This window comes from Capsicum annuum, chromosome 10 (assembly GCF_002878395.1).
Source record: "Capsicum annuum cultivar UCD-10X-F1 chromosome 10, UCD10Xv1.1, whole genome shotgun sequence".
NCBI classification, from domain to species: Eukaryota; Viridiplantae; Streptophyta; class Magnoliopsida; order Solanales; family Solanaceae; genus Capsicum; species Capsicum annuum.
In genome coordinates, this window is record NC_061120.1 from 153,110,030 (window position 1) to 153,122,737 (window position 12,708).

The 12,708-nt window shown below is 31.1% G+C and overlaps 1 protein-coding gene across 1 annotated transcript; it reads left to right on the top strand.

Moving 5' to 3' along the window:
• The first annotated feature begins 4,845 nt into the window (after window positions 1–4,845).
• On the top strand, window positions 4,846–6,804 carry LOC107852448. Its single transcript, XM_016697475.2, has 2 exons — window positions 4,846–5,065; window positions 5,204–6,804. The coding sequence occupies exons 1-2, from the start codon at window positions 5,040–5,042 to the stop codon at window positions 6,534–6,536; spliced, it is 1,359 nt and encodes a 452-aa protein (XP_016552961.2). The 5' UTR covers window positions 4,846–5,039; the 3' UTR covers window positions 6,537–6,804.
• The last annotated feature ends 5,904 nt before the right edge of the window (window positions 6,805–12,708 follow it).

The window sequence follows — 12,708 nt, forward strand, 5'->3', positions numbered from 1 at the left end:
AATTATGTGAAAATAGTATTAACTTTTTAGGAGTAGTTATTGGAGATGTTAGAATAAAATTACAATATATATTACTACTATACATAAGCGCCAGTGGCAGGCAGCTGGAAGCAGGCGGCTGGCGTTCGACATGCCTGCTTCCACCTGCCTGCTTGCTCCTTGATTTTACTATATCGTCCATAAGTAATTATTATATGACATTTACTTATTAAAAATAATATTTAATAAAAAATAAAATAGACATTTATAAAGTAAAATAGACATTTATGATATGGTTGTTTCAGCTGTTTTAATTGTAATTTTACTGTATCACCTATAATTAACTATTATGAGTCATCTAAGTATTTAAAAATTGATAATATTCATTTTATAAAAGGTGAAATAAACATGAAATGATAAATTAATTCTTGATATTTTAGATTAATTTGATATCTTATGTGAGGCCACTTAAAAGATTTTTCACAAGTATTTTTTATGGCAATTTTGTTATATCATTTTTAATTAGTTATTATGAGTTATTCAAGTCATTCTGATTTCGCTATTTCAATCGTGATATTTGATTTACTCAATTATATCAGTGTCATTTAAATTGTAATGTTAAAAACATTATAAATTACAATAATTAAAAATTTAAATTACTTTAAAAGTCTAAATTCGCCATCAATACCATAAAAATTTAAACAAGAAGAATATTATAAATTGCAATAGCAAATAATTTAAAATAGTAAATTACAACGGCGAAAAAGTACTATAGATTATAATATTTAGCGATGTCATATTAATTAGGATAAAGGAATATTACTTGAAAATTACGTTGAAAGTCGTATAAATTTAAATTACAATAATTAAAAACTTAAATTACATTGAAAGTATAAATTCACTATTAATACCACGAAAGTTTAAACAAGAATAGTATTATAAATTACAATAGCAAATAGCTTAAAATAGTAAATTATAACGTCGAAAAAGTATCAGAGATTACAATAATTATCGACGTCATATTAATTAGGATAAAAGGATATTACTTGAAAATTACGTTGAAAGTCGTATAAATCATAATATAATTAACAACTTAAAATATCTAAAACTATATATAACAAATCTAATTGACTTTTACAAATATTAATCAGTGTCATATAAATTTAAATAAAAAAATAACATATAATATCTGAAAAGTAGTATACTGGGACCGTGCTAGCACTGGCTCCAATATCTAGTATATATATAGGGAGAGAGAGATATTGATGTTGTCTTTATCACCAAAATGTCTCAACAAAAACAATACGACAAAAGAATGGATGTAATTGGTGTTACAGAAATTGCAAGGGGGTCAATTTATTATCACAAATCATCGGTTTGTAAATAGACGCCTTGAAATAATTGATAAAATTATTGTTATATGATCATATGGTCATGCATATAACTATTTTTTTTTTAAGTTTGTAAATGAGTTTTGTACTGTAGATATTTGATACTCTCTCTGTTTCATTTTATGTGTCATCATTTCTTTTTTAGTTTATCTTAAAAAGAATATCATATTTTCTTATTTGGTAAATATTTAAAAATACAATTATACTTTTACCCTTATTTGGTCCACTTAATAAAATAAAAATAGTATCACATTTTTTAATAAAAAACAATTTGCTAAATATTATCGAATCTTCCCTTATTTCTTAAACTTCATACTCAATCAAATGACGACATATAAAATAAAATGAAGGGAATATTTAATTTATCGGTACTCTGCTTATTGTCAGCTGTGCGTGTAAACTACACATCTTTTGTGCGACTTTTAGGCATTGCATTCTTCCTTTGCGCAAAAGAAACAAATAACCCGCAAAAATGCGGTGCAGAAAATGAAAGATCTCCACAGTAAAGAAAGAGTCAAGTAAACACAAAAATCGTGGTCAGCAAGAAAATGGAAGGACAGCTCACGAAACCATAAAAGGATAACACCCCCTTCGTTTAAAAAGGAATGAAAATTGTATCAAATATATAAAAATATCTTTTAATCTTGTAGTACAAAATATATCAAATGAAAAGTAGAAATTAAAGTATTGATAAAAAAGAAAGAGATCATTCTTTTTTAAACGGAGGATCAAAAAGTGCACATTTTAGTTTAATTGAAGATTAAATGCGCTTAGTTACAACGAATAAGAGCTCATTTGGATAGGATTAAAAAAATAGCTATTTATCTTAAGTGATTAAAAGCTTAAAACAAGTGCTTATAAATTAAGTACATAAATGTTTGGATAGAAGTGCTGAAACTGAAAAAAATAGTTGATGTGTTTGGTAAACAAGTGATGTTAAACACTTTTTGTTGTTAAAATAACTTAAATGTCTTTAAAGTTGTTAACACCATAAATAAAGTGAATTATTTATAATTTTTAATTCTAAAACAAAATTTTTGAACAAATCTCCGATGTAATGATGGATTCGATGAAAACAAAGAAGAAAGATGAAAAAAAAATTGGAGGGAAGAGATGAAGTGAAGCGTCAAAGGGAAAAAGAAAAAATAATTATATATGTAAGAGCTCAAGTTTAGAATAATGTTGAAATTAGAGAAAAATATAAAGGATAAAAAAGTAATGTTTTGGTCAAACCTAAAAGAATTTTAATCTAAAAGGCAAAAAGTTGGGTTACCCAGCTTCTCACTTTTTGATTCTTTTAATCAGTTTTTAGCTTTTTTTAATCGCTTTTTAATTTTACTAAACATCTTAAAAAACTAAAAAAAAGATTAAAAGCTGATTTGACTAGATTTTAATCCTATTCAAACGGGTTCTAAAATCAAAATTTTATCGATAATAAAATGATTAAAAAAATGCAATTAACCCTTATCATACAACAAAAAACTATTATTTTTAGTAGGTGTTTGAGCATGATTTAGTTGAGAAAGTTAAAGTTACATTTAAACCTGAATGCACAAAGTTTCATGAGTAAAAAATTGAAAAAACTCCAAAATTTGTTTTCCAAATATCAAATTATATATTTTTTAAGTTAAAGTTTGAAATAACGAATCAATAGACAAATATTTAGTTCTTGTTTGAATCATAACTTTAAATTTGATTTTGAAAAAATATTTTTAAATATTTATTTGATCATAAATTTTAAATTAAATTTAAAAAATTTATTTTAAATACTTGTTTGACCATGAATTTGTATTAGATTTTGAAAATCCATCTTCAATTAATATTCATGTTTCAAAAAATTACAATTTCAAAAACTTAATTTTCAGCTTCAAAATTTATGGACACACGAATGCCTATCTAATCTAACTAATAATAAGAGGGGATAAGCAGACACGTCTGCTTGTCCTGCTTCAACAGTTTCAACCGTAATTTTATTATATTATTCCTAATTAATTAGTATAGGTCATTTAAGTATTAAAAAATTAATAATAATTAATAAAAAAGATAAAATAAAAATAAGATAGTAAATTAACTCTTGATGTTTTGTGCTACCTCCTTTAATTGCTTTAATTATAATTTTACTATATCACTCCTAATTAATTATTATAAGTCATTTAAGTATTAAGAAATTAATAATATTTAAAAAAAAAATTGGACTTAAAACAATAAATTAACTTTTGATGTTTTAAATTAATTTGATTTGTTATATGGAACCCTAATAAAAGGGGATAAGCAGCACGTCTTTGACATGCCTGCTTGTGTTGTCTGCTTCAACTGTTTTAATCGAAATTTTACTATATTATCCCTAATTAATTAGTTTAAGTCATTTAAGTATTAAAAAATTTATAATATTTAATTATAAAATAAAATAAAAATAAAATAATAAATGTTTTGTGCTACCTCCTTCAGTTGCTTCAATCGTAATTTTACTATATTACTCCTAATTAATTATTATAAGTCATTTTAAGTATTAAGAAATTAATAATATTTTAACAAAATATAAATTGGACTTAGAACGATAGATTAACTCTTGATATTTAAATTAATTCGATGTCTTATATGAAGTCCATTTATTTATTTTTTTACAAGTAGTTTTTATAATAATTTTATTTTATCACTTCTAATTAGTTGTTATAAGTTATTTAAGACATGTCTACTTGGTTGTTTCAATTGTGATTTTATTATATCACCTTAATTAATTTTTATAATCATCTAAGCATTAAAATATTAATAATATTTCATAAAAAATATAAAATACACACAAAATGATATGTCTAACATAAAATATTTGTATGACTATCAAAATTTATATTAGTGCCACAAAAATTACGATGAAACTGAGAAAGACATAAAGTAACATATATTATTTTAAAATGAGAAAACACGTAAACTGGGATTGAAAGAGTATTAATATTTTATTGAAAAATTCTGCTAAAAACATTATAAATCACATATTTAACACTTAAAGATATAAAAGATATAAAATATTCGATTGACTCTCGAACTTATTTTAATGTCACTTAAATTGAAACAGAAGAAAAAATATATTATAAATCATAATAATTAAAAATTAAAATTATTTTAATAATTAATTATCTGAATAATATTTGTCTCACATAAATTAAGATAAAAAATAATATATATCATGGCTCTTCGATGTCTAGTTTGAAATAATCTTCAAATAATATTTTAAAGTTTTGAATCAAACTTAACCTACAACCAAACGGGGTCATAGTTTTCCTATGTGCGCCCGATTCGCCCAAGTTGTGAATTGTGACACCCAAGTGACCCAACTTGCCCGTACATTTCCTTCTTAATAGTTACTTAGTCCCCAAGAAAAAACCCATAATTCATTGGTTACTTAAGATAAGTAAATATAGTTAAGTTAATTCACACCATCAGCACACGGTATCACCCAAAAAATATAAAGGAAAAAACACGTCATTTTCACATTAATTTCATTTCCCAAAAAATCCAAAAAATTAATCCCAGTTCGACTAGGAAACGGATTTGAACATACAAAACCCACCCGTATAAATACGCCCACACAACAAGAAGAACGAAACACAGAATCCATTGGCCAAACCAAAACCAAAACCAAAACCAAAACCAAAACTTCCATTCAAAGTTATGTATATGTCTTCTCACATTCAAAGGTGATTTTCTTCTCATATTGTTTTCTCTTTTCTATCTACTGCCAACTTTGTAGTACTAGTATTCTCTATTTATTTATTGTGTGCTATATTATTAAATTATTAAATTATTTATATAACGATGGATTCTTGTTATAACAGGAAACAGAAAAGAAGGCGTAATGGATCTGATTCGATAGAAGAAATTTTGTTAAGGTGGAAATTTTTTTACCAAGACGTTAATTGTATAGACGATCAAGTGAAAAAGAAGAGAAGAATCCGTGTTAAAGGATCAACAAAAGGCTGTATGAGAGGCAAAGGTGGTCCTGAGAATTCGGGTTGTACATACAGAGGAGTTAGGCAGAGGACATGGGGTAAATGGGTGGCTGAAATTCGCGAGCCTGTATATTTTAGTGGTGAGTATAAGAGCACTGGTAAGCGACTTTGGCTTGGTACTTTTTCAACTGCTAGTGAAGCTGCTATTGCTTATGATGAAGCTGCTAAGGTTATGTATGGATCTAATGCCATACTTAACTTCCCAAATTATTGTGACTTGTCGAGTAAGACATCTTCATTGGAATTGAGTGGTAAATCGTCTGATGATCATGGGGATTTAGGAGTTGATAAGACACAGAATATTGAAATTGAGTCGGGTTTAAAAACATCGGATACACTAGATGATGGTGTGGTTGTAAATACAGATTTAGGCAATTGTGCTAATATAGATGAGATATCAGAGATTCATCAAGAGTGCTGCAAGGGGAATCAAGGTTCACCAACTTGTTGCTTGACTGAGGAGGAATTAGAAGTTATCCCGGAGGAGAATTCTGAAATAGAAGTAAATGATGAGTGCAATTCAGGAATTTGTTCTACATCTCAAAATTCTTGTGTTAAAGTTGAGACACCCATAGTGGAAGAAATGGAGAATGATGAATTTGTACATAATAAAGATTTGGAGCGCCTCAACTTTAACGATGTCTTAAACAGTTTGCTAGAGGACAAAACTGATGTGAGGCCAACCCTCATGTTTAGCAAAGATGTCTTGAGGACTGATGAAATTTGTAACTCCACCGATCAAATTGTACGACAGGAAATGGATAAATACAGTTACTCAATGAACATATCAGAAGAACAACCATTGGACTTCAGGTCTTCTGAAAACAGGAGAGAAGATTTTAGTAATCATATCAAATACATGGAACGTTGTCTAATGGAAGACAGTAGTCCAATGGAAGCAACAACAATATCAGATGCATTTTGTTTGACAGAGAGCTATAAGGAAGCTTACAGTTTTCAGAGGTTTTTAGAAGAATCGTTTGAGCTAAACTATGCAGAGACTGAGGAGCAATTTGATTACACATACGATCAGCAAATTAACCTGCAGAACTCGGAGACACGTTCTCAGATTCGATCAGATGGAATAATTAGTAACCAGGCTGATTGGAAGGAGCAAAACTTGGATGTTTTCGGATTAGATGACTGGAGCAGGCAATAGTTGGCAACCGGGGGATAATATTGAACATTTGTCTATGTTCAGCTTTGATTTTGATATATCGTCCTTTATTAATGATATTAATTAGTAAATTATAGTGTTACAACTTTCAGTTCATCATCCTTCCCATATTTTTGTAATTGTAGTCTGCGGAAATAGAGATTAGAAAGTTTATATTGGCTACAAAGGGTCTTTTCTCTATTACTATAATAGAATTCAAAGGGGAAAAAACAGATTTTTGATTTTCTAATCTACTATTCTATTCATCTTACTGTTTTTCTTGATAACCTTGTCCTTATATGTTGTCGTGGTATTTCTCTTCTAGTTTTTGTCCTCCGATTTTTGTTATTATCTGTTGTTTCTTTCTACTTTGGCTATCGTATTATTCGGTTGCACTATTGTTCTTTGGAATCCTTTCTTGAGTCGGCGATTTCAACCCATATTTATGAAAGTAGCGCATTTTCCCACATTTTAATAAGTTGGACCACTTATATTTTAGTTGGGTAAATATAGGCTTCAAACTTTTTTTAACCTATAATAATGTGGACCAATATGGGTAAAACATGTGTATCCATATACATATTCATATAGCTAGTTTACACAGCTACACTATCAAATATAAACAAGAGTCTTCCATAAAACGAGAGTCAAGGTTAAGATCTTGGGTCAGTCAAGATTTGTAGTTGAGATCAAGACCCGAGTCAGGTTCTGGTGTCGGGTCTTGTAACAACTCTCATTTTGATCTTTAGCTTATGTGTTTTGATCAGTGTTCGGGAGTGATTTGAGTGAGTTTGAGGTTTCAAGTAGTCTTTAAAGTGGTTAGTGTGATTTTGATCAACATTTTGTGATCTAAGCGTTGAATAGTGATTCTGTCAGTTCCATTAGATTCGAAATATCGATTTTGGGTTAGTGGTGTAGTTAGTTCAGGTTTCGTCTTTTATATTGAGTTTTGACCTTTTTGATAAAGACTAGTTAAGTTAGCTTAAAAGGGTTCCTAAGAACTTGTTGATAACGACCTCTTTTGATAAATTTGATGGTTTTATTGAGTCTGAAATGTCGAAATTAGCCTAGTAGCATTACATATTTATTTCTATGGGATACTAAGCCAATCACAAGGATCCATTTGGTGGATTTTTGAACCATTTCCCTTCAACAGGTGCATGCAAATCCTTCTTTGCGTTCACAGAGAAGGAACTCTCTGTTCATCATGAATTGCACTCATAAAGAGTAAATTGGGGTCGGGTTTTAGTCATTGCGTCCGTGATCGGCCAACTAAGATTGCGGTGGGTTTGGGTCAGTAGCCTTCGCAAACATGATGGTCCGACCGTGTTCACAATGAAGTCATTGTCCACCTAGAACAACATTTAACCCTTTCTCACATTTTTACCATTTTTTTGCCATTGTTGGACCTTGAGACCTCGATTTTTGGTGATTTCAAGAGGTTCTTTATAAAATTAGTTTGGGTAACCTTCTAAAACTTGTTTCTATCCCCACCCATTAATTTTAGGGAAAAGTACATGGGGAAAGGACACTCAATATCCATTAGAACAAAGAAATTTCACTAAATTAGCCATTTTCAAAGTAATGACATAGGGTAGCCACTCTCCTATTTTATTTCCACCAACTGACCATTTTAAACCTTTATTTTTATTGAACCTCTAATTGAAGTTGTTGATTCGCGTCATTCAACATTCACTTGGTGTGTTATCTCAAAAAGTCCATTTCAAGTTCCCAATCAATTTGAACAAGCTACTCTTGTCAATTAGGATGAAGCCAAATAATCCAAATATGTCTTAATATCTAGGGGATATTAAGTCCATTAGAGAATCTCCAAATATGTCAAAAGTGTTCTCCAACACTGCATCCAATTATATGCTATTTGAAAAGACATGTGTGTTGTAATCAGATTATTGTTTTGAGGGTGGAGCCTGATGGTTTGCTTCTTTTGTAGGATGTCACGATTCTTGTATTTCAGCATGGTATTGTCAGTACCAATAGAACTCAGGATATGGCACTGGTGTGAATGTGGCGCACAAGCGGACATTGAAACGATACGTAGGTTACTTGCTAAGTTTAATGGGAATGAAAGCATGACCAAAACTAATTCAAGTTTTGATAGGTATTGGGATAGCAAAAAGATGGCGTTTTGTTTTGTAACCATAGAAATCACTCCAGCTATTGAACAAATTAGGGATTGCATAAACTCTGGGGCATTAATTTGGAAAAGTCGAAAAAGGCCTCAATATGGTGTCTTGATTCCAAATAGACCATCTCCAAAGAAGTCACTGAAATCCTTAAGTTGCGTCAAGACCAATATGAATGAATATACACTCCAAGTATTTTCTTTTGAGATATTTACGTATGCTAAATAGAATGTGAGGGATTCACATGATTCCAGAACAAGTTACATTCTTATTTTTGTTAGAAAAATGCATAAGAGCCGCAATAGTTTAATTTTTATGTTATCTGTTAGAAGTTAATATTAGTCAGCAGTAAAATTAGTTTCTCTCTAATCCTTATCCTTATCTTTAGGAGTTGGTTATTTTTTTCAGTTAGGATTGTAATATATAAATAATTTTAAATCTGCAATAAAGCAGTAGTTTTTGCTTTCACCAATCTCTCTCTGTTAAAGTTATCAAACTCATGTTCCACTTGTTCATCAATAAGTAAAATCAGTTTCTTATGTTTTTCACTCTCTAGAAACTAACAATTAGTATCAGAGCACTTATTTCTTGAGGGATCTGTGGGTGTTCCATAAAAGTAATAACTGAAACAAGACAAGTTTCTGAAGCATGGAAGTAGAATCAAGTTTTTCAACTATGACACTACCTGTTTTTAATGGTGATAACTATCAGATTTGGGCTATAAGGATAGAAACTTATCTAGATGCCATGGATATGTGGGAGGCAGTTGAAGAGGATTATGGAATTCCTCCATTGCCTAACAATCCAACTATGGCCCAGATCAAGAACCATAAAGACAGGAAAAATCAGAAAATCAAAGGAAAAAACTTGTCTATTTTCAGCAATATCTTCTTCAATTTTCACTCAAATTATGTCTCTAAAGTCAGCCAAAGACATAGGGGATTATCTCAAGTCAGAATATGAAAGGGATGAGAGGATCAGAGGTATGCAAGTTTTGAATCTTCTAAGAGATTTAGAGATGCAGAAGATGAAAGAAACCGAAACCATAAAAGATTACTATGAAAGGCTCTTGAACATAGCAAACAGAGTAATATTGCTTGGTTCCATGTTTAATGATTCTCGTATTGTTGAAAAAATTCTAGTAACTGTGCTGGAAAGATTTAAATCAACCATAACTACTTTGGAAAACACTAAGAATTTGTCCAAGATCACCTTGGCGGAGTTGTTGAATGCTTTGCAGGCTCAAGAATAACGAAATGTCATGAGAGATAAAGGAAATACCGAGGGAGCATTGTTTGCCAAGCCTCAAGATGGAGGCAAAAATAAAAAGAAGACGAACAAGAAGAATGATGAAAGCACTCTAGCAGGTACCGCAACAGGAAAAACTGGAAATAAAAAGAAATTTTTCCTCCATGTAAGCATTGTAACCAGAAAGGCCATCCACCATACAAATGTCGGAGAAAGCCGGATGCGAAGTATAGTAAATGCAATCAACTTGGGCATGAATCAGTCATTTTCAAGAACAATAATCAAAAACAAGAAACAGATGCTAAAATCATTGATGGAGAAGAGGAAGATCAACTCTTTGTTGCTACATATTTTTAAGTAAATCATCAAGTGAGTGTTGGTTGATTGATAGTGGATATACTAATCACATGACAAATAAAAAGGATCTCTTCAAGGAATTGAAGCCTACGACCATTACTAAAGTCAGAATAGGTAACGGTGAATATATTCCTGTACAAGGAAAAAGAACGGTTGCTATTCTAAGTCACTCAGGTACAAAAACAATTTCTGAAGTGCTTTATGTACCTGAAATAGATTAGAACTTGCTTAGTGTTGGTCAATTGATGGAAAACGACTTTAATTTAAATTTTGAAGATAAACATTGCTTAATTAAGGATGCATTAGATCAAGAAATATTTAAAGTAAGAATGAGAGTTAAATGTTTCCTATTAGATCTATTTGAGGAAGAGCATGTGATTTTTTCAGCCAAAGAAAATATGGCAGAAGTATGGCACAAGAGACTCAGACATTATCACTATAAAGGGTTGCTTAAAATACAAAAGGCAGAAATAGTCAAGAACCTACCTGTATTAGAAGTGAATTCTTCAAATTGCCTTGTGTGTCAATATGGGAAACAAAGCAGACTTCCATTTTCGAAGACAAGTTGGAGAGCGTCAAAGAAATTGTAACTAATTCATACCGATATAGCAGGATCTCAAAGGACTCCCTCACTAAAAGGTAGTCTTTACTATATCATTTTTGTTGATGATCTAACTCGCATGTGTTGGATTTACTTTCTCAAGCATAAGTCAGAGGCTGCTAATGTTTTTTCGAAGTTCAAAGCAAAAGTAGAAAATAAAGCTGCTTGTAAAATTCAGTCCATACGAACAGATAATGGAAAGGAATACACTTCTCAACAATCCAACATTTTGTGTGAGGAAGCAGGGATTCAACATCAGCTTACTACTCCGTATACTCCTCAACAAAATGGAGTAAGTGAAAGAAGAAATAGATACATAATGGAGATGACCAGATGCATGTTGCACGAGAAGAACTTACCAAAGAAATTTTGGGCAGAAGCAACAAATACATCATTTTTTCTCCAAAACAGGCTTCCCACAAAGGCGGTGAAAGGTCAAACTCCTTTTGAAGCTTGGTATGTGTTCAAACCATCATTAAACTTCCTTAAAGTGTTTAGTTGTCTCTGTTTTTCCTATGTTACTCAAGTTAAATGAGACAAACTAGATAAGAAATCTATTCCAAGCATTTTTATTGGATACAGTGTTGTTTCAAAGGCGTATAAAGTCTTCCAACCACAAACTGAAGTATAATCTTCAGCAGAGATGTGTCTTTTATAGAGACTGAAGAATGGTGCTGGGAAGACTCAAAGAAATCTATCCTAAACTCTTCAGACTCAGTAGAAAAGTTTTCTGCCAAAGTTCCTGAAAAGAAAATATCACTCTCATTGCAAGATAAAGTGGTGGATTATTCACTGGTTAAAGGTACTCGACTACTCACTGATATATATCAGAGATGTAATATGGCAGTATGTGAACCTGCTGGGTACATTGAAGCCAAGAATGATGAAAATTGGGTGGCTACAATGAAAGAGGAGTTGTTTATGATTGAGAAGAACATGACTTGGGAGCTTGTTGATCAACCTAAAGATAGAAAAGTAATTGGGTTGAAATGGGTCTTCAAATCAAAGTTAAATGCTGATTGTTCAGTCAACAAACATAAATCAAGGCTTGTCGTTAAGGGATATGCTCAAATTTTTGGTGTGGATTACTTTGATACATTTGCACCAGTGGCTAGGCTTGACATGATCAGGTTACTTCTTGCTCTTGCTGCACAATTGGGCTGAAAAGTGTATCAGATGGATGTTAAATAGACATTTTTTAATAGTTTTCTCCAGGAAGAAATTTATGTTGAGCAACCCAAAGGCTTTATGATGAAGGAAAAGAGGACAAAGTTTACAGGCTAAGGAAGGCACTTTATGGACTTAAACAGGCACTAAGGGCCTAGTATGGTCGAATAGATGATCATTTCCTTGGGTTAGGCTTTGAAAAGAGTCTATCAGAATCTACTTTTTATGTTAAACATAATGGCATTGATATTCTTGTTGTGTCTATATATATTGATGATGTACTAGTTACAGGGAGCAATACAAAGCATATTGAGGATTTCAAGAAAGAAATGATGCAAGCCTCCGAGATGACTGATCTTGGTCTAATGTCCTATTTTCTTGGAATGGAAATCAAACAGGGACAAAATAAAGTTTTCATTTGTTAAAAGAAATATGCTAAGAAAATTCAGAAGAGGTTCAACATGGAAGATTGCAAGGAGATGAGTACTCCTATGAACCAAAAAGAGAAACTAAGCAAGAATAATGGAGCAGAGAAAGTGGAGAAAACGTGCTTCAGATTCTTAGTCGACTATTTGATATATCTCACAGCTACAAGACCTGATATTCTGTATGCTGTAAGTATTTTATCAAGGTTCATGCATTGTGCTAGTGAGTTGCA

What these genes read in the sequence shown, in the direction of transcription:
- LOC107852448 (XM_016697475.2), top strand. Translation starts at nt 5,040, where the DNA reads ATGTATATGTCTTCTCACATTCAAAG. An exon ending in ATGTCTTCTCACATTCAAAG is followed by an intron (nt 5,066 to 5,203) that starts GTGATTTTCTTC and finishes TTGTTATAACAG; the next exon opens with GAAACAGAAAAGAAGGCGTA.